Source organism: Pan paniscus, chromosome 4 (genome assembly GCF_029289425.2).
Source record: "Pan paniscus chromosome 4, NHGRI_mPanPan1-v2.0_pri, whole genome shotgun sequence".
Taxonomy (NCBI): Eukaryota; Metazoa; Chordata; class Mammalia; order Primates; family Hominidae; genus Pan; species Pan paniscus.
The window spans coordinates 28,034,261-28,057,922 of record NC_073253.2 but is presented as its reverse complement, the minus strand read 5'-3'; the positions used below and the strand labels follow the sequence as shown (position 1 = coordinate 28,057,922).

At 34.0% G+C, this 23,662-nt stretch overlaps 1 protein-coding gene across 4 annotated transcripts in view; it reads left to right on the top strand.

The window, feature by feature from the left end:
• RASA1 (RAS p21 protein activator 1) overlaps window positions 1–23,662 on the top strand; it is a 127,675-nt gene that overhangs the window by 73,265 nt on the left and 30,748 nt on the right. For all 4 annotated transcript variants that reach the window (XM_055112233.2, XM_003822786.8, XM_057302263.2 and 1 more), the window contains exons 5-9: window positions 65–182; window positions 3,372–3,403; window positions 8,745–8,797; window positions 11,287–11,437; window positions 15,214–15,292. In XM_055112233.2, coding sequence (XP_054968208.1) covers window positions 65–182; window positions 3,372–3,403; window positions 8,745–8,797; window positions 11,287–11,437; window positions 15,214–15,292 — 433 coding nt within the window. The remainder of the gene's footprint in view (window positions 1–64; window positions 183–3,371; window positions 3,404–8,744; window positions 8,798–11,286; window positions 11,438–15,213; window positions 15,293–23,662) is intronic.

Sequence of the window (23,662 nt, the reverse complement as noted above, 5' to 3'; positions counted from 1 at the left end):
TGACTATTCTAATCTCTGTATTTAAAATTTTTAAATTTAATAACTTTAAAATTGCTATTTTCAGTTTCTTAAAAGGAGATATGTTCATTGTTCATAATGAATTAGAAGATGGATGGATGTGGGTTACAAATTTAAGAACAGATGAACAAGGCCTTATTGTTGAAGACCTAGTAGAAGAGGTGGTAAGTTTTGTTCTTTTCTTCTCAATTCTAGATTCTAAATATTTTATAAATTTGGATCTTGTCAATAATCAGAGAAAGTAGCTATGAATACATTTCTTTTATAAAAGAACTTAATTGATAAGTACAAGAATTATAAGTGCTGTTTGTTAGTATGGAACATAATCAGGCTAGCATATTATAATACATAGCTGCCAATATTCAGAAAGCTTGTATGATTTTCTATGAATTAAAAATATATTAACATTTGTGTTTTCTTTTGAGACAGAGTCTTGGTCTGTTATCCAGGCTAGAGTGCAGTGGCATGATCTCGGCTCACTGCAACCTCCACCTCCCAGGTTCAAGCATTTCTCGTGCCTCAGCCACCCAGCTAGCTGGGATTACAGACATGTGCCACCATGCCCAGCTAATTTTATATATATATATATATATATATATATTTTTTTTTTTTTAAGTAGAGACGGGGTTTTACCATGTTGGCCAGGCTGGTCTCAAACGCCTGACCTCAAGTGTTCCACCCGCCTTAGCCTCCCAAAGTGCTGGGATGACAGGCATGAGCCACAGTGCCCGGCCTGTTTGTGCTTATTTTTATTCTTTTTTTTGCCATCCTTTTCTTCCTCATAAGTGAAGTTATATCAGTCTGATCATGAAACCTCAACTGGTTACACATGTTTGGTTTTACATTCTTTATCTTTCAAATATATATATAATTTTCCAGTAAACTTGGAAGAATTCATTTATATTATACATATATTATCACATGGTTCTACATTTTGAATCTCGTCCTTGTTTTTGTTTCCATCATATAATACGTTATCATATGGTATCAATTACCAGGTGCATTTTTAATAACAGGTCAGCATTTGAACGGCTTTTATATTTCAGAGACAATACTCAGTATCAAATATATTGTACATTATAACTTTGGAATTCTCCCTTTCCTTTCGGATTTTTCTAGTGAGATGGAGTGGCTTTCTGTTGTCTTTTACAGCCTTCAAAGCTACTGTTTTTAAATTATGCCACAGACCTGATAATATTCTGAAGAGTATTGCTCCTGGAAGACTGCAGTGGAGAATATTGTTCTTTCCTATTATTCTCTTACCTGCCTATTCTGGCAACCAAATCTTGATCCATAGAAGTAAAACATACTGAGTAGAGGTGGGAAAAGTTGAGGAAATGGTGTGATACAGTCCATACTCATAGTCATATAGTTATTTAGTGAAAGAGCTAGGATTAGGACTCCTAATTCCTAGATTAGTATTCTGTATTCTACAGTAAAAGAGATATTTATTCCATATAGGCAAACAGTATTCGTACTGAAGCATCTTACTATGATAGTTTTCCTATAAAATTTGTTAGTTACAACTTTTAGTTTGGGTTTCCCTCTCCTTGCTGTATCACCATCTTCCCCATCCTGATTACTTCAAGGAATTGCACTATAGTTGAACTTTTCTTGAGCTCTTGGAATTCTGGATCAAATTTAACAAGATAAACTTTAAAGAAAATGAAAATTACTCAATGTATACAGAAAAATAATAATAACAACCCAAACCAGAATAGGGAGACATGACCTCACATCAGTACAAGGGATCAAGGAAAAAGTTAGCAACTCAGTATGAGTGAATAATGTGATGTGGTTGCTAAAAATGAATATAGTAACATTATAAATTAATAGTGGAATAATTCCACGTCATTTATAAACAATTTTCACTCCAATATGTAGAATAACTTTCATGATGGGCTTTATTAGAGGGTAGTGAATTCTTTGTAGATTGAAAAACCATTTGGACATTGTCTAGTCTGTGAAGATGTTTTGGGCATTCAGTTAGTGGTTAGATTTAAGGAATTTCTCCTTCTAAAATTCTAATTACAGTTCCCCAAACACATTTATACTTTTATGTATTAACTCTAGAATGTATGCTCTCTGAGGGGAGGGATTTTTGTCTCTGATTCACTGATGTATTACCATTGCCTAGAATAGTGTCTGGCATTAGTTAGGCATTCAGTAAATGTTTGTTGAGTAAATGAATGTTTCTATGTTTATAGTTTTCCCTCTTCCTTGACATTCCTGCCCTGATAGATTGCCTTGTAAAATTTGATTCATCTTTATCAGCTCAGTTCATATGTCATCCCTGTTTCACAGAGGATTTATGCCTTTCTGGAGTCTCTTAGGCAAAATTATTTCCTTCTGTATTTCCATAGCACCTTGCTAATTCTGCATTCTGTTACACTGTCTAAAATTAATCATTGTGTAAACCTCTTCTACAAGAGATTAACTCCTTTTGGGCAGTGACACAATGATAATGCTATTCATTTTTATAGTTTTTTTTTTTAAGCCTACTCCCTTGGATATAGTAACATTCAGTGAGTGTTTGATTTTAGTTTGATTAGGTATTTAATGAGTGAGGACCAAATTGTGAGAAGTAAATCCACATGTAGTTAGACCATTTTTCTCCATAATAGTGGAATGAGTAACACTATTGTATCTTAAATCAGAGGAATATAGAATAAAATAAAGTTCAAAACATAGTAAAAGGTGGATGTCTTTTATATTGAAAGTAGAAGTTGATGTTCACTTTTTACGGGCTCAGAATGTCTTACTGAAGAGGTAGCATTTGAGATAGTTCCTTCCCAGATTGGTTAGGTATTTATCTAACAAGTAGAAAGCAAAAAGTGGAAAGTACATTCTAAGAACAAAAAGTACAAGCTACAGTGGTGGGAGATTGGCAAATAGGAAGTTATGTGTGACCATGGTATAGGAACCAAAAAACAATTGGTAGTATGAGACAGGAAATGTAGACTTGAGTCCTGTGGTAAACGACTTCAGTTGCAGAATGAGAAATTTGTAGGCAGTAGAGAGGTGTTTTTTTTTTGTTTGGTTTTTCTTAATGTAGGGCACAGCTGCTGTTGAAACTGATGTATCCAGATTAGAGTGGTGGAGTAGGACATAATTATATTAGTTGGGCTGTTGTTTAAGAAAAGTCGATAAGAGGGCCTGAGTTAGGGTAATGGCAACAAGAAAAGATTAAGAGAGGTTTGGAAAGATATTTACTGAACAGAAACATCTTTTTTTATATAAACATAAATAAGGATAGTGTGGGGATATGTTTGCAGATATGATTTTCATGAATTTTAGTAAAAGTAGATTAATAGTTAATTATATAAAATACTGTCTTAATGTCTTCCCTTTAGGGCCGGGAAGAAGATCCACATGAAGGAAAAATGTGAGTTTGTGTTAATTATTAAAATGAAAAAAAAAAATCTATATTGTAAATTTACTAATTGGAAAACTTTGGCCAAAAAAATTGTTTTTTAAGGTTTTGGACTGACTTAACTTTTAAATTTGGCTTAGGGAACTGATTTCTAAATATTTTCTTAAGGATCTAGTGATAAAGTCTTGTTTTCAAATAAAAGGTAGCTGATAACTAAATATAACTCTTTTTATCACCACACTGAAGACTTTGAATAAACACTACATTTATAACATTATGAATGTCACAATTTGGCACATTTTAAAATTATTCATAGTATTTCTTGGTTATTCATAGTATTTCTTGTTTTATAGCCACATCTTTTATCCCCCCAAAATAACGGTTCTTCACAATTTTAATAAGATTCAGCAAGGTCTTTTTTTTTCATAATCTTCAGACTGATTTTATGTATATGTAAGTTTTCTTTTGAAGATCTGAACCATTAATCCCAATTCTCTCTTACTCACATTTTAATAGACTATTCATCTCCTAATATCTTTTCAGTACAACATTTTTTTCTTATCTTTCAGCATTTAGGGATGGAACTTGAGGCTTGTCTCAAGTGTTTGCTTTTTCTGTTTTCTAACCATTAGAATATAAAAACATTCAACTGACTACTCCATTTGCAGTCACCTTGTTTAATGCTTCACCCTTCTGTAAGTGGAATATGTAAGATATATTCTGAGTTCATTTTTATTGTTTCTTGTAGCTACAAAATAGATTCCATTAGTGAGACTGTACCCTGCTGTTTGTATTAGTTTGAAGTCTCCTCTCTACCTATATCAGGAGTTTCAAATTCTTTTTTGTTATTTTTTCTTTTTTTTTTTTGAGACAGAGTCTTGCCCTGTTGCCCAGGCTGGAGTGCAATGGCACGATCTCTGCTCACTGCAACCCCTGCCTCCTGGATTCAAACGATTCTCTGCCTTAGTCTCCTGAGTAGCTGGGACCACCGGCGCACACCACCACGCTAGGCTGGTTATTGTACCTTTAGCAGAGATGCGGTTTTGCCATGTTGGCCAGGCTTGTCTTGAACTCCTGACCTCAAGTAATCTACCAGCCTCGGCCTCCCAAAGTGCTGGAATTACAGGCATGAGCCACTGTGCCCAGCTAGGAGTTGCAAATTCTAATTAATGCTTGGAAGAATCAGACAGACAATGTAAGCAAGTGAAGCGGGTCAAGTATATATATTCCCAGTTTTCTTTAGACACAATAATCTTGATCTTTCTTATTTTCCCTCGTTGCTAGAGATCAAGGTACATGGAACTATGTCCCTACTGTCAAAAAACAACACTGTACGTGTGGTAATAAATGGCAACTAATATTCACTCATGGTGTTAGGGAAAACTGTGGGAAGTAGAAAACTAGAAAGTGTTTGCCTATTGTAAGGTAATCACTTTGTCTAGTTTTCTAGTTGATATGTGTAGGAATCTGAGTCTAGTGTTGTTAGATCCTTCTGATTTTCAAAAAAAGACCATAAATCTAGGTTTTTTTATTTTAGATAATAGCAATGGAATTTTAAATTTAAAAATATAGGTTAAATGCTAGTAAACATTTAAAGCTACATCAGTTTTCTCATAGTATAAAATATAAATCCCACTTTCACTCGGAAGTCTTTTTATCTGATAGCATTGTCATTCTTCCATTTTTCTTAACTTTATGTAATTTCTTAATTGGGGCGTAACTTAAATTTGCATTGTTGGTTTATTTTATGTGTATGTTTGTTCCCTTTAATTTCCTAATATAGGGACTGTGGCAGTACTTTAAATTCTTTAAAGTGTCCTCAGTAACATCTACAAGTAACCTTTGAGATTAAATGGATGGTATAACTTTGGTTGAATTTGTTTCCAGCTCCCTATTTACATGATATGGGCACCAAGTCCTGATGACTTTATCTCTTAAAGTATTTCTTAAATGTTTACCGCCTTCTCAAATCTTAAATAACTACATTCTAGTTCAGGCCTTTTTAAATCTCCTGCCAGGATTTGATATAACAGTAACCTCCAAGTTGATCTCCCTTGACTCTTTAGCCTCATCAAATCCTTTTTTCCAGTAGCTGGAATAATCTACCTAGATTGAATCACATTATCCTTAACTGCCAGCAGGTATATGAAAAAATGCTCACCATTCATTACTAATCATCAGATAAATGCAAATCAAAACTACAATGAGATTTCATTTCACTCCAGTTATAATGGCTTTTATCCAAAAGATAGGCTATAATGAATGCTAGTGAGGATGTGGAGAAAAGGGAAGCCTTGTACCCTGTTGGTGGGAATGTAAATGAGTGCAGTTACTATAGAGCACAGCATGGAAGTTCTTTATTAAAAATAAAGCTACCATATGATCCGGCAATCCCACTGCTGGGTATATATCCAAAAGAAAGGAAATCAGTGTATCAAAGAGACAGCTGCACTCCTATGTTTCAGCACCATTCACAATAGCCGAGATGTTTAATCAACCTAAGTGTTCATCAGTGGATGAATGGATAAAGAAAATATAGTACATATACACAATGGAATACTATTCAGCCATAAACAAGAATGAAATCCTGTCATTCACAGCAACATGAATGGAACTGGCAAATACCATGTTAAGTGAAATAAGCCAGGCACAGAAAGACAAATACCATGTGTTCTCACTCATATGGGTGCAAAATATTAGAAAATTAACTCAGGGAGATAGATAGTAGAATGATGGTTACCAAAAGGTGGGAAGGGTAGCAGGGAAGGGGGGATACAATATGGCTGATTAATAGGTACAAAAATACATCTAGATAGAATGAATAAGATCTAATTTACTGGATATTTAAAAATAACTAAAAGAGTGGAATTTGAATATGCCTAATACAAAGAAATGATTATATGTGCTTGAGGTGATGGATACCCCAGTTATCCTGACTTGATCATTAAACATTATATGCTTGTATCAAAACATCACTGGTACCCCATAAAAATAAACAAAATAGTTGTATACATTACCCATAAAAACAGAAAAAATAAAAATTAAAAAATTGAATCTTACACTGATTCTCCACCTTTACCTTAGCAGAGCCTAAAAAATGATCTGTTATCTGGTTATTTTGTCGTTTACTACTCCTAGCACTTATCATCTGTAGTTTCCTAATCTCCAGCATGTAGGTCTTCAAATTCATAATACTTTTTTCTTTATTGTTTTAGAGATAGGTTCTTGCCATTGCCCAAGCCGGAGTGCAGTAGTGCTATCATAGTTCACCTCAAACTCCTGGGCTCAAGTGATCCTCCTGCCTGAGCCTCCCGAGTAGCTGAGACTACAGGTGTGTACCACCACACCTGGCAAATGTTGTAATTTTTTTTTTTTTTTGTAAAGATGAGGTCTTACTATGCTGCCCAGACTGGTCTCAAACTCCTGGCCTCAAGTGATCCTCCCACCTTGGCCTTCCAAAGTGTTGGGATTACAGGTGTGAGCCATTGCTCCTAGCTATTTTTCTTTATACCTTTGCTCAAGCTGCTTCCTAGGCCAGAATTCTTCCATTCATACTTAGCTCATTCATCACTTCCCCCTAGAAAATCTTCCTTTATTTTCCTCTCTACACACTCAACAGTATTGGTACCCTTCTCTGTTACTCCCAAAATGCCTTTGGCAATACCTATCACTGTGCTTATTATAGTTTCTACATTGTTTCTATAGTTAGGGTCTCACTATGTTGCCAGGCTGGTCTTGGACTCTTGGGCTCAAGAGATCCTCCTGCCTTGGCCTCCGAAAGTACTGGGATTACAGGTGTGATCCCAGTTCCCACGCCTGGCCTAGGAGTGGGAACGTTATAAGAGCAGGGACTCATCTTTTTATCACTTTTATCACTGTTGCAAACCATGTGGTTGAAATATATAAATTTTATATGGGAATAAATGTCTGAAAAATGAAACGAAAACTCTTTAGAAAGAGATATTGCCACTTTGGCTTCAGACTGTGTGCTTATGCTAAATAATCTTGTTCATCTGTAAACCGTATCATTTTTTTTACCCTTCTTTTTTTGAATTTTTTTCAAACTGTAGAAGTAGAGGATTAGCCTTGGAGGTCAGGTCATGTAGTTGACTGTCCTCCAGAATATAAAAATCCTGCTCTAGCATTTGTAGTAAGTGGTCATTTAGCCTATACTTGAATGCAGTATAGAACCTCACTACTTGTAGTCTGAACTGTTTTAGTTGTTGTATTCTTGCTTTATATTATTCAAAATTTACACAGGGAGCACCAGGAGATCTGAATCAGTGAGTTAATGCTTGGAATGGTGTTAAAGAAAAGTTTACCTTTTCATTCATGTGAAAATTTAAAAATTCAGTTATATTTTCATACTTCAGTAATAATTGTATGGATCATTTAAAACAATGTGAATGACCTCTGAACCTGTCACACTGGACTTTTGAGCACTTATATATTTTAGTCGTATATTTACTTTCTAGCCTGCTCTTTATTATTAAAAATACTTGTAGACCCTAAGAAGATCCCACAAAGTAGTAGATAGGTGATCGGGAATTGTCAGCCTGGCATTAAGATGTGTTAATCAGCAAGATAGATAATAGGCCTTTAGGTAAATAAGAGGTGATTTTATGTACTTTGATGACTAGTAATTACTTTTTAAATCAGATATATCATTTTATTTGAAGGTAAAATTTAAATAGGTTATTGTATGCTCTATGTCTTGACTATGATGCCTTTTATAATAATTTCTAAAGGCTTAATTTAAGAATACAGAATATAAAATACATAGCAACCTAGTTTGATAGGCTGTTAGCTCAAATAGAGTTGGGAACACTAAGTCCTTCTTTTCTTTCAGTTCTTGATGGTGCTATCCACTCATTCTTATCACCCAATCTTATATTCTGACTTTCAGCAAAGTAAGAGTCAATATCTTGATTTTATTTGAAGAGAGAATTTATCAGATGTTATAGGAAAATTCAGAAATGAATTCATTAATTTTTTCAGGGAAGTTCTGGAGTAGGCTCTATCTGTACTACTCCTCCTTCCCCTTACCCCACAAAAAGAAAAAAAAGACCTATAACAGTCTGTTATTATCAGGATTAAAAATTGTTGCCATTTTTGTATTGGTAATGAAAATTGTAGTTTATATTTGATAGTTTCTAGTTTTACTATATTTTGTTGAAATTAAGTATAATATGTATATAAAATGTATTAAAATGTAATAAGAATGAGATGATTTGATTAATTGCATTTATTTTATCACTTTGAATTAAACTTACTATATTGGTTGTTTAATTTTGATCATATGATAACAGCAAAAAGGACTTTATTTATATATCTAATTTATTCTCTTTTTAAGATGGTTCCATGGGAAGATTTCCAAACAGGAAGCTTATAATTTACTAATGACAGGTACTTACTTATTTACTTGCTTTTCTAATGTCTATTTAAAGAGAATAAAAAAGTGAACAAACCATTTATCATGTGTTTTGCCTTTAGCATTCAGTTAGTGTTTATGCATGTTATAATTTCGTGTCCAGTACTAAGAAGCTGGTGTTTTTATTTATATTTTAAACATACATGTGTTATAAAATTTAGTCAAGTGTGTTTTTCTTTTACCCCAGGCCCCTGTCCACTTCCTCAGAAGTAACACTAGGTGACAGTTTTTTTTCCCCATATGTTTCTAGAAGTTTTCTGTGTCTCTGTGAATCTTTCTCACCCCTACACATATACAGACAGGAACATGCAACACACTTTTTTCATGTTAGATATATATTGGGAGATGATTCTGTATCTGCAGATAAAAACTTTCATTACTCTCTTTTATGGATTTAAACTTTTCATTATATAAATACCATAATTAACTAGTCTTCAGTAGAACGATATTGTATTGTTTTTATTCTTTTGCTGTTCAGCTACAGCAGACATTCTTGTATTTATCTTTGTATACTTGTGGAATTATATGATTGAGCTTTATTTAATATGTATTAATTTAACATTTCCCAAAACTGTTACGCTTATAAATACAAAGTAAAAATTGACTTGTATTGTGGTTTTAACCATCCTGTCATTGTTTATTCTTACTAAATATTTAAGGCTGAATTAATTTAAATACCGAGCATTTCTTCGGCAAACCACATCTTATAAAGATTTCAGACAAGTTTAAGCTTTAGTATGTAATTTAAAAGTTTCAGTTCTTCAAAAATGTTGACTGAATCAATAGTTTCTGTATTTGGTGAAATAGATTCTTGTGGTGATAACCCTAATTATAGAGGTAATCTGAATTGTTTTAATCCATAAAGCATTGCATTTTAAATTAATACTTTATTCTTTTGAAAGATTTGAGATAGTTTTTGAAGTACTCAATTTTATTGTGAAGCTGTAGGTTAAGTAGGTTCAAAAAATAAGTTAAAAAAGATTATGATAATGCTATATGATAGTAATAGAGAAGAAATTTTAAACTAAAATGACATTCTGTCAGCTATTTCAGTGTGGAACCAAAAATATGTAGTTTAGTGAATTTATTGAATTTTGGATATGTTTCTTTTTTGGAACTTGTACCACCAAGTACTTGAGGTACTTTTGTTTTAAGTCATACAAGGTTGAAAAGGAGCTAAACTTAATTTCCTTAATACATTAGTTTGCATTTTCTTTGTGTCATGTGCTCTTTTGAGGATCTGGTGGGATTTTCTCTCCTGAGAAGTACAAATAAGCACTTGCATGCACAGTCTTGCATGAAATTCCTATCATATTCTAGAAGAAATTTAGAGAGTATCTTGGATTCTTGTCAGTAAGATTTGTTGTATCAACTTAGAAACACTTTCATTTTAGCCCATATTATACAATCAATTTCTGTAATTTTTATGTTTACTTATGTATTAAGCCTTGAAGATTCAGTTTAAGGAGATTTATTTTTTTCTTTTTACTGAACATGAAGTTACTTCATAAGTGCCTTGATTGGATGATTGGAAATATTAGTAATTTACCCCTCAAATTCTATCTTATAATCTAAGCATTCATTGTGCTTTCCTAAAAACAATCAAGTCCTGATCTTTTCTGGATCATTTGGACTTAAATGGAGAAAAGGCAGAGCATCTAAGTATTATGAGTCACTGCCAATCAAAGATATCAGAAATACTTCTCTAAAATTAATGTCATATTTAATATATGATAATTTGCTTCTATAATTCCTTTCAGGAGCATACCTATTGAATAAAATATAGTGTATGTGTATTGATTTTTGATAATGTATACACATATTTCAGTTGTTTTGAATCTACCTTTATAAAAAGCTTTTGGTACTATTTTATTACAGTTACTACTTTTTAATTTTTTTTTTTTAAGATGCAGGATCTTGCTGTGTTGTCCAGGCTGGTATCAAACTCCTGGGCTCAAGTGATCCTCCTGGATAGCTGGGATTATATGCATGTACCACTGTGCCTAGCACAGTCATTACTGTTTAATGATTAATTGAAAACATTGATTAAGCACAGAGTATTCTTAAGCAAACTGGTCTTCACTTTTTAGAATCTTCTTCTTATGAAGATTTACATACAGAATTTAGCAGTTTTAGCCAGTATTCCCTAACTATGCTTAGGTTCCTTCCAAATTAGGACAGGTGTAGATATTACTGACCAGAAGTTACTGCTGCAAAATTTCTGCTCTCTATTTTTATGTATTAAAGCTGGTAAGATACACCAGAGAGATAGCAGACAAGCAATGTGGATGGTTGTGAATCATAAACCAGAAAATTTGAAAGAAATTATCTTAAAAAAAAAACAAGTTCCTGGTGAAAATTTACATATGTTTATGACTTTGAATGCACTTTGTAATAATACTACTTAACATCTTTTCTTTTTTATTTGATAATTAGGGAAAAACTAACAGCTTAATTCTTACAGTTGGTCAAGTCTGCAGTTTTCTTGTGAGGCCCTCAGATAATACTCCTGGCGATTATTCACTTTATTTCCGGACCAATGAAAATATTCAGCGATTTAAAATATGTCCAACGCCAAACAATCAGTTTATGATGGGAGGCCGGTATTATAACAGGTAAATCATAATTTTTTAGCTATCTTTTACTTTTTGCAAAAATAGTTGAAATCTTGATAATACAGTATTCAGAGTCAAAATTATATAAAAGTTTCTAACTTCTAAAAATTATAAGACCTTCAATATAATTTCATAGTAGTCATGCCCAAGAATTCTTTAGACAGTGTCAAATATGAATACAAATTAGTAACTTATACTTTGTTTCCTTCCAAAACAATTTTTGTGATTTTAAAAATTAGACATAAGCTGTTTGCAACAAATTTACTAAATCCATGTGTTATCTGTAGGAGGAGCAAAATATCTTAGGAAAAGAAAATATATCAACATTATTTTATCAGTGAGATACTTTAGTAGGAAAAAAAAAGTTTCTAAAGATACCTGAGACTTATTATACAGATGTTGTCATGTAACTGAGTTCTTCTCAAGTTGACATTTCTTATATGTGATTGTTGGTTTTTACTTCTCACTTTCAAAGTAAACTCATTGTTTGTCCCAAAACTCAGAATGAATTATAGTTACTTGATTAGGAAAAATAATAGAAGAAACCATATGATAGAATGTCAGCAATTTTTCAGTCAAATAGAAAATAATCTTCATTTGTGAACGTAAAGGTTTTCCTATAACTAATAACTCTCTATTTCCTATTTCAGAGGCTGGCATAATCTTGTTCTAAAATGCTTATATTTGCCTAGTTTAATCCCTCAGTACCACAGCAGCATTCTCTATCCAAATTAGAATTTGTCAAACTAGACATTTGAGTGAATAGAGATTCTGTAGCTTGTTTATCTGAAAAAAACCAAAAAACAAAAACAAGTTCTTCTAGTTGCTTGCTGGAAGCTCAGTTGACTGTTAAAAGACATCAAATGTAAGATGTGAGTCTAGGCAGCTGTACCCTTTTGCCTACCTCATATACAGGTTGCTTGAGTACTTTATACATGACAATCTGAGTTCTAGATGTCCTCACTGAAAATACAGCTAGCTGCAATTTGAGTTGTTTAAGAATGTAATTTTTCCCAATTCCAGTTTTCTGGAGATTTAGACATACAAAATAATGCACTGAAAATATATCATCTTCTTAACTGAATAAATGTCCATATTGAGATCCTTTTTAAAGATAAAATAATTTACATGAATTTATTTTTTTGAAGTTCGTTTTGTTACTAACTTAAACTTCCTTATGATACATCACACAAAACTGGAAATTCTTCCTACATACTGGAGGAAGTCGGTAAAACATGTAAAGGTAGTCGCTTTTGGTTGCTGAACACCATGATGGAACATGAAAAAAGAAGTATTTTAAGTTGATTTCTGTCCAAATTATTGCAATATTATGTTTTCAAAATGAGGATTAAAAAAAAAAGTTAAATGTATGTTAATTTAGTGGCCTTGACCATTCCCCCAGAACTTTGATTTTTATAGTTTTTCTTCCCTGTGAATTTGTTTATAAATTCATCTTATTGTTTCTAGTTTTAACATTAAACTTCTTTAAAAAGCCCCAAATTATGTGAATCAGGTGCTGTGAAAATGAAGGATTTTGTAATTGTTTTGGAAATATATACTTCATTTCAGCATTAACGTTAGTAATGTCAGAAATAATTCCTAGGAAGATAAATCTTTGTGCTTATTGTTTATTGTTAGATATAAATGTATAAAGAAAGATTTTTCAATAAATCTGTCGAACACAGCCATACTCTGCTGTCCCATCTCCCCATTAACTAAACATGAGACCTTGATAAAGAGGGATAGTAGTTATGTCTTTCATTTAGAAACTGTTAAGACATAACTTTAATGTTCCTATATTCAGAGTTTTAAAAAAAAAGAAGAGGCATTTAATAGCAAATTTAATTCAGCAGCCATTTATCGACTTATCTACTTTGTGAAATATACTGTACAAATTCTGTGTAAATACATTAAAGAAAAAGATATAGTTTCTTCATTATTAGTGCTCAGGTTTATTAGAAAAGAAAGTATGGTATGCAGAATGTGATAAATTCAGGGGATATATAAATGCATGGGAATCAGTAAATGAGAGTTCAGTGGGGGGTGAGAAGGAAGACAATGGATTTTGGCTAGACCTTGAGGAGACAACATTAACATTTATCTAGACTTCAAGAAGAAGAGTGCACATGGTTTTATGTGCTAAATGCATTACAAAAATTAAAGTACAGAACACAGTGTCTCTAGAAACTCACGTTTATTTCAAAAGTAAGTTTACATTGAATATGCTTTAGTTTTCTGAGATGTAAATCTGTCTGATTTCATGGCTGGAACTTATATGAATGTCTAGAAAATTCTGGTTTATCTCCCCTGACTGTTTATTTCGGTGTTTCTGGGTAGAGTATAAATGGAAGAGTAATTTTTAAAAAAACTCTTAAGTCTAGCTCATTGGTAAAAACCTATCTGATTGGTTGCCACACACTTTTAAATTTGCTCCTGGACAATCTGAACTGTACTTCCCCATGGTTTCCTGTTCTCTCAGTTTATGGAAAACAATTATATTGTAACATTGAGGTGCTACAGTGGATTGATTGTATTTTACAGTTACTGAGCCCAAAAACCTTTGATGTTTACTGATTTTCATAGATTTGGTGCTTTTTGCTTTAAAACACATAGTCATCTCTTTAGTGGAATCTAGCTATCTTCAAATATATTTCCTGATTTTCATTTTTCTTTTAACAATTTTGGATTTATATGGTATTAGATTTTTTATTAAAAACATAAAATCTTGCTTGTTCTTTTAATAATGCTTTTATTTATCTCATTTTCACCACACCCCTCTGTGGCTTGTGTTAAATGCTGCTTCTGGTATTAAGTTCATTCATACACTACTAGTTAACTTTTCAGGTCCTTTTGTTTTGGTTTTTAACATTACTTATATTTGGTTTAAATTAACTTTGTAGTATAGGGAAGATAACATACTTGAAGATACACACACACACATATATTCTAATTATATATATATAGTAGGTTAAACAAAATCTGTCTGGAGAAGTGTTTCCTAGGTGGCTCAAAAGTTCCCATTTGTCCAGTATATTAAAGGACGGTTTAAAATTCCAAGATTTCCATATTCAGGACAATAGAATGATCTTACTGATTATAGAGAAACAACTTTATATTTAAAAAAATACGTGGTTCACTAAAATTTATATTAAAATACAGTATGTCATTTTATTTTTTTGTAATATTTTCCCAATATTTCCCAATTTGTAGCACTTTTAATCAAAATAATAAGCTTTTCTCCCTATAGTGATAATCCTACATGTAAGATTAGCTGGGGGTTTTTTCCTTCTTTTTGCCTGCTTTTCATGTGTTTTATGACCTGTTTCTGATATAAAACCAGTACGTGTAAATGTGATAATAAAAATTCTTAATTTACCTGAACTCTGCTTCCTAAATAAATGCCATGTTTCTGTGAATTCTTCATTCTTAATATCTCATATGTACTCTTGGGGGTGAAAAAAAAGGTAGACTTTTAATCATTTCCTCATTTATGGTGACTCTTTGAATATGGTATTGTTGACCTAGCTGCCCACTTGATGGGTATGGAAAATCAGAATCTGGGCCATGTATTCTGGCCTGTAAATCTATATTGAGAACATTGTTTTTTCTAAAATAATATGAATGTTATGATCATTTATTCTATTAATGTATTTGTGTTATGTGCTTTGAAAAAAATTTGCTAATTAGATAATCCTTGGTAAGAAAGTTTACACATATTTTTAAAGATTTTGCAGTTTTATGAGACAGATTAATATTAGAAATTTTTATTTTAACAGCATTGGGGACATCATAGATCACTATCGAAAAGAACAGATTGTTGAAGGATATTATCTTAAGGAACCTGTACCAATGCAGGTCAGTGTTGCATTTCTTATTGCAATAATTAGCATTTTATTTTAAAATGCATTTTGGTGGTATGTTTTTGCACACATTTGTACAATTCAAATTGGATACAACTTAAAACTACAGATTATTTAGATTTTTTAGAAAGTCAACTGTAAGAATCTTTTAGTTTTTATCTATGTTGATTTTAGGTAATCAGGAACAACCTAGTGGCTTTTTGAGATTAGAAGCAGTCGTGGAGGAAGGTAAGTTGCAGTAGGTCCAGGAGTGAGTTTTTTGGAGGCAAAAGTAGAGACAGCAGGGATAAACCACAGCCAGGCTTATTAAAGCCTGGGGAGTAATAAAAGGAAATAAAAAATACTGATAGAAGAGGATTAGGGCAAAAAATGGTTTACACTTTTTCTTTGTTTATTTGCCTGTAGTTTTACGGTGAGAGAATTTGAGAATGTCTGTATACTCTGAGTGAAAACTGTATAGTAGTAAAGAGGAGAGTGAAGTTGTATGGGGAGATGGGTGGTGGCAATGTCTTACAGATAGGGTCCTAGACAAAAATGAATAGAATCTAGAACATAAAAGGAAAGATTGGCCTTGAGCAAGAGAGCCTGTTAAATGTTAGTTGCTTAACGCTTAGGGTGATTAGCTTCTGTTTCTTCCTCATTGCACTTTCTGAAGTATATGGTAGGGAAATGGTATAACAGGGGTTAGAAAAAGGTGCTTCAAAAGACGGATTAATAATTTTCCTAAGTGGAAAATGGAGGTACTGTTATTCTAGGGACATAAAGGATTATTAAGGGTTTTGGGTACCCAGCTGCAATTGTACAGTGATTTGTAGTGTGCCTAGTTTCTTGATGTTTCCTCCTAACAAATTCATTTCACATGGCTATAGCTACTACTTATTGCAGTTAATTGGTGGGGGGTGGGGTGGGAGGTGAGGAATCATTAATCTGAAGCTAAAGATAAATTCAAGAATCATAATCTTGTCACATTTTAACATACAGGCACACTTCATTTTATTGTGCATTGCCTTATTATGTTTCAAAGATAGTTTTTTTTACAAATTGAAGGTTTGTGGCAAGAAGGACGTCTATTGCGACTGTTTTTCCAAAGCAGGTGCTCATTTGTGTCTTAGTGTCACATTTTGGTAATTCTTAAAATGTTTCAAACTTTTTCACTATTATATGTTATGTTGATCTGTGATCAGTGATCTTTAATGTTACTATTGCAATTGTTTTGGGGTGCCATGAACTGCATCTGAAGAAGACTGCAAGCTTAATCGATAAATGTAGTGTATGTTCTGACTGCTTCATTGACTGGCTGGTTCTGTTTCTCTTCCTCTCCTTGGGGCTTCCTATTTCTGCAGACATAACACTATTAAAATTGGGCCAATTAATAACCCTACAGTGGCCTCTAAATGGTCAAGTGAAAGGAAAAGTCACATGTCTCTCACATTAAGTCAAAAGCTAGAAATGATTAAGCTTAGGGAGGCATGGTGAAAGCCAAAATAGGCTGAAAGCTAGGTCTCTTGCACCAAACAGCAAAGTTGTGAATGCAGAGGAAGAGTTGTTGAAGGAAATTGAAAGTGCTACTCCATTGAACACATGAATGATTAATAAAGTGAAACACCCTTATTGCTGATATAGAGAAAATTTGAGTGGTCTGGATTGAAGATTAAACCAGGGATAACATTCCCTTAAGCCAAAGCCTATCCAAAGCAAGGCCCTAACTCTCTTCTATTCTGTGAAGGCTGACAGAGGTGAGGAAGCTCCAGAAGAAAAGTTGGAAGCTACCAGAGATTGATTCATAAGATTTAAGGAAAGATGCTATCTCCATAACATAAAAGTGTACGGTGAAGCAAAGAAACTGTAGCAAGTTACCCAGAACATCTAGCTAGTTTTCCAGAAGATAACTAGCAAGTTATCCAGAAGATAAGTATTGAAGGTGCTAAACAACAGGTTTTCAGTGTAAAGAAAACATCCTTCTATCTGAAAATATTATCTAGGACTTTCATGGCAAGAGTTAATGCTTGGCTTCGAAGCTTCAAAGGTCAGGCTGACTGACTCTTTTCAGGGGCTAATGCAGCTGGTGACTTTAGGTTGAAACCAATTATCGTTGACTATTCTGAAAATCCTAGGAGCATCAGAATTATGCCAAATCTACTGTGCCTGTGCTCTGTCAATGGAACTACAAAGCCTGCATGATAGCCCATCTGTTTACAGCATGGTTTACTGAATATTTTAAGGCCACTGTTGAAACCTACTGCTCAGAACAAACAATTCCTTTGAAAATGTTACTGATCACTGACAATGCAACTCTACAATCAAGAGCTCAGATAGAGATGTACAAGGAGATTGTTGTTTTCATGCCAGCTAACACAGCTTATATTCTGCAGCCCATGGATCAAGGAGTAATTTTGACTTTCAAATCCTTAGTTAAGAAATAATTTCATAATGTTATGTTTGCAAAAAATAGTGACTTATGGATCTGGGCAAGGTACATTGAAAACCCTTTGGAAAGGATTTATCATTCTAGAGGCCATTAAGAACATTTGTGATTCATGGGCAGAGGCCAAAATAACAACATTAACAGAAGTTTGGAAGAAGCTGATTCCAACTCTTATGGATAACTTTGAGGGGCTCAAGACTACAAGATGACTTTGAGGAGGAGGTAGCTGCAGATGTGGTACAGGTAGCAGGAGAACTAAATTTGGAAGTGGAGCTTGAAGATGTGACTGAATTACTCCACTTTTGTGATGAAACTGGAGCGAAAGAGGAGTTGCTTGTTACGGATGAGAAAAGAAAGTGGTCTCTTGAGATAGAATCTACTCCTGTGAAGATCCTGTGATCACTACTGAAATGAAAACAAATAATTTAGAATATTCTATAAACTTAACTTGATAAAGCAGCAAGAGGGTTTGAGAGGATTGCTTCCAGTTTTGAAAGAAGTTCAACTGTGGGTAAAATGGTATCAAACAGCATTATAGGGAATTTCTTTTGTGAAAGAAGAGTCAATTGATGCAGCAGACTTCATTTTTAAGAAATTGCCACAACCACCCCAACCTTTGGCAACCACTGCCCTAATCACTTAGCAGACATCGGTATCAAGGCAAGACCCTTCACCAGCATAAAGATTATGACTCACTGACGTCCTAGATGATTGTTAGTTTTTTTTTTTTTTTCTCCCTCCGGAGTCAGGGTCTTGCGCTGTGGCTGAGGCTGGAGTACAGTGGTTCAACTGTAGCTCACTGCAACCTTGAGCTCCTGGGCTCAAGCAATCCTCCTGCCTCAGGCTCCCCAGTAACTAGGACTGCAGGTGTACACCACCGTGCCTAGCTAATATTTTTTGCAGAGATAGAGTCTTGCTCTGTTGCCCAGGCTAGTCTTGAATTCCAAGGCAGAAGCCTTGGTCTCCCAAAATGCTGGGATTACAGTTGTGAGCCACTTTGGTTGCCCCAACAGTTTTTAGTAATAAAATATTTTTAAATTAACACGTGTACATTGTTAGACATAATGCTATTGCACACTTAGTAGACTACAGTATAGTTGTAAACATAACTTATACGTGCACTGCGAAACCAAAAAATTCATATGGCTGGCTTTATTGTGGTGGTCTGGAGCCAAATCTGAAATACCTCCAAGGTATGCCTATATTTTCCTTCATTCCCGCATGCTTTCCTAGTAGAATTTAAGGTCTATGAGAACAGAGATTTTTGTTTGCATTGTTTTTTCCCAGTGCTTAGAACAGTACCTGACATTAGATATTCAATAAATATTGATTGAATGAATGATTCTCTGCTTTCCAGCAAGAAATACCTACTTTACCCTTGCCTGTATTGTTACTAATGTCTTACACTTTAATGTGCTCCTTCCTATCACCATGTCAGTCTTCCTCTCTGCCTATCTAAATACTATTTTAACATCCATCTTGTTTCACTTTCTAATTTTTTTTTATTACCGCAGAGTAATTGGAAGAGAAGTTAGCCAGAACATATAACATACACACACATATATAAATATATATATGTTTTATATATGTGTATTTTTTAAATAACATGGGTGAGTGCTTTTTAGACCATGGCTAGGATCTTTTTTCAGGATCAGAGGTGCCTTTGCCTCCAGATGACGGATCCTGCCATATAGTTCCATTGCTGTATCCTCAATTCTAATTCCCCTTGGCTCTTTGAATTAGTGATTTTAATTTTATTTGACCCCAAATTAAATCATACATTTCCCCATACTGAATTTGTACTTAGAATTTTCTAATTTAAGTTTTGATCAAGACCATCCTGGCTAACACGGTGAAACCCTGTCTCTACTAAAAATACAAAAAATTAGCTGGGTGTGGTGACATGACCCTGTAGTCCCAGCTACTCTGGAGGCTGAGGCAGGAGAATCGCTTGAACCTGGGAGGTGGAGGTTGCAGTGAGCCGAGATTGCACCACTGCACTCCAGACTGGGAGACAGAACGAGATTCCATCTCAAAAAAAAAAGAAAAAGAAATAGTATGTGGCATCTAATAAACTTGCAGTATGTGTTATAAGACTGCTTTAAGAATTACTTGAGATATATAATGTGCCTCGCTCTTGTGTTAGTTTTATAACTGAACAAACCTCCAGTTGGTTTTGCAGAAGTGCCTATAATGCTTTGAATACTTCAGAAATAATTGATGCTGATTATAAAGCAATTTGATTGATTGCTACACAGAAACTATTAAGTGCTATTTGTAGTCTATTATTTTGGAGCATGGGGTGATGAAAAGTTGGTTTTAGTAGAAGTTTGGGGAATAATAAAACTCACTCATTCTTCAAGCAGGGTTTTAACTATTAGTACAAAAGCAAGTACTATCTTTTTACTAATCGCCAAATTGATTAGCTAGCAAATCACCTCATCTTCCAATGAGGTGACCCTGTGTACCCACACTCAGGCTAAGATGCTGGCAAAGGCTAAGAAACAGCAGAGTCCTAGCTAGCTTTGCTTACTTCCTGGAACTATTAACACTTTTTGAGGCAAGCATTAGACAAAAAGGGTCCTTTTGAGACAATATACCCCATAATAAAAATGCCTTACATTTTTGAGCACTATATTTTAAGCACTGTTTTTTATACATATTCATTCATTTAATTTTCTCAACCACTTTACCAAGGTGACACTATAATGATGCCTATTTCAAAGATAAGGCAACTGAGAGCTGAGAGGTTAATAACTTAAATCATCCTCAATTCTTCTCTTTTTTTCTTCCTGTACTTTATATCTAACCTGTCAGGAAGATCATACTGACTCTGTCTTCAAAGTATGTCTAGAATATGACCACCACCAGAATCTGCCTTCATCTCCTAGTTTCTAGCTTTGTCCCCTTATGCTGCATGCTGCGCAGCAGTCACTGGGATCCATTTAAAATGTCAGATCGTGTTACTCCTCTGTTTTAATACTTGAAAATGTTCTCCATTTCTTTCAGAATAAAAGCCAAAGTCCTTAGAATGGCATACAAGACCCAACAGTGGCAGTCCATTAATTTTCTGAACTCGTCTCTTCCTACTATCCTCCTGCCACTCTTTTTCACTCATACTTGCTTCTGTACTATTATTTGTAAATAAGCCAGACTCTTTCCTTCCTTAGGATCTTTGCTGTAGCTGTTCACTGTGTCCAAAATTATTTTCTCTTGGATATCCACTAGCCTCACTCTTACATCTTTCAAGTTTTTGCTCAAAATTTAGCAAATTAGCAAATGACACTTACCTAGAAACCTTAATTAACACTGCAACTTGCTCAACCCTGCAGAGCACTTACCTTCTAACATGTAGTACAATTTATTTATTTATGTTTATTTTTAATCTTTCCCTGGTTAGAATACAAGTTCCATGAGGATAGGGGTCTTTGATTTGTTCACTGATGTATCTCAAGAACTACAACAGTGCCTGAGACTCAACATTTATTGAATTAATATATTAAATGGCGTTTTCCTACATTAAGTGACAAAGCTAGGATCTGCAAGTTAAGTCTGTCTTCAGGAGCTTACACATGTAACTTCTAGGGAAGAGCTTGGTTCAATGGCTGTTAGACTCTAACCAATCAGATTACTGAATTTCCCTTGGGAGGAATGTAAAAAATCTAAGAACTCTCTCTCGGGCTGAGAAAAGGAACACGTAGAGAAGCCTTTCTCCTCTCATTGACTAGGACTTGAAAAGTGATGTTGTGTTTTTGCCCATAGCATCTTCTAGTGTATTGGAATCCTTTAGGATTTGTGGGCTAGTCCCCACTTTAATATGATTTTTAAAAGATCTATATAGAGCATCTTGGAATCAAGTATTTAAATCCAAATATTAGTGTGGTTACATGTCTTAAATGACAGACTCCAAGAATGTTCCATTCTGCAGCTAATACTAAGTGCCATCACCATTGAACTAAAGATTTGATAAATACAAATCTGTATTACCAGGAAAGTAAAGTCCTCACTATTTGTAACATCATGGTCCAGTGTACCCTTTTAATTTTTTTATATTCCTAAGTCATTTTACAAATAATTCGCATCACCAAGATTAAGGGTATAATCCAAAAACAACTTCATTGGAAAATGTAGTAAGAATTTAAATGTAGCGTACCCAAATTTTTGTTCCATGTTTTCATGTCTAGAAAGGCTTACGTACCTGAAACGGACAGTCTTTTCAATGCAACTAACAGTTCTTCACCCTTCGTGCACAGACCTGGAACACAGCCATCTTGTAAATTCTGATTCCAGATTTGAAATCAGATACTTGTCTAATAAGTTCTATTTGTAATTACTTTGGTTCTTCTTGCATTGTATCTATCATATCAATTCCAGATTTTAAGTACATCACTACTGGAATCTAGCTTATTCTTTCTTGTTTTTGTATTATCAAAATGCAGTTTTTTTTTTTTTTGAGATGGAATTTCGCTCTTTTTTGCTCAGGCTTGGAGTGGAATGGCGTGATCTCAGCTCACTGCAACCTCCGCCTCCTGGGTTCAAGCGATTCTCCTCCCTCAGCCTCCCATGTAGCTGGAATTACAGGCACGTGCCACCACGCCCAGCTAATTTTGTATTTTTAGTAGAGACGGGGTTTCACCATGTCGGCCAGGCTGGGCGAACTCCTGACTTCAGATGATGTGCCCGCCTCGGCCTCCTAAAGTGCTGGGATTAAAGGCGCGAGCAAAATGCAGTACTTTTGAAAACTCTGATGGCTCATAATCTTGTTGGAGAGTACAGTGTCCATTGCCCCATAATTGTAAAATATTTTTGTTTAGATTTTAAAACACCAGTTAACATTGATGTTTATAAGAGTGATCAATCCAGTGAATTTTACAATTTCTATGTTATATGTTTACTTTCAGTAATTTTTTATACAAAGGCCCTTTAATATTTGCCCATTCACAAATCATATTAAGTAAATTTTGATGTATATACAAAAATTTAAATAGTCTCATTTCTTTTTAGCAAAACAGGATAATAGAAGTAATATGGTTCACTCAGTGATTGAGTTTGAGAAAATTCAAGTATATCATCTGAAAAATCACAGTCTGAGGTTTATCAAAATCAATTCTGCCATCATGATAAGAGTCTAGAGTGCTGCTGTTTCTTTGCATTCGTTTTCTGATTTTTCTAATTGTCAAACATCTTCCTGGATCAGTTTTTTCTCTTTATCATTTATGAGCAGAAAATAAAGAGTTCTGAATATTTTAAGTATGTTCAATCAAAGCTAAAAAGACAGCAAAGATGGCCTTTTATGTTTTTACAAAAGACGCCGCAATACTTTGCAACACAGTTAAACACACACACACATACACACATACCCAGAGTGATGCAGTAGAGATTATTTATTTCAGTTATATCATCCTCTAGGCCAGCTGTTGGCAAAAGTTTTCTGTAAAGGGTTTTGCAGTTCATTTAGTGTGTCCACTAAAGTCTGTCTTTTTATCTGGAAGCAACCAGAGCATGTTAGGGAATGAGCATGGCTGTGTTCCAGTAAAACTTTATGTATAAAAAACAGGTGGTGGACTGGATTTAGCATGCGTGCCATAGTTTGTCAGCCCTGCTGTAAGCAATTCATTCTTCTATTTTCTTATTACTTTAGTAATTTTGTAGCATTGACTTGGGAATAATTCTGAGTAATGATGAAATAGTTCCTAGGATGATGAAACAGCATAATGTTTCAAGATAGAGAGAGGATTATGAAAATCCCACAGCATAACTTAGATTTATAAGAGGATTGAATGGATCCATGAAGTTTGTAAGATGGACTAAAAGTCATAAAATATGAATCCTTGCAAAATAGTAAGAACTACTCAAAAAGGAAACCAAAAAACTAAAACTGAGTCCAATTGACCTTAATAGTAAAATTGAAGATTCATTTATTCTGGAAAGATCATGATA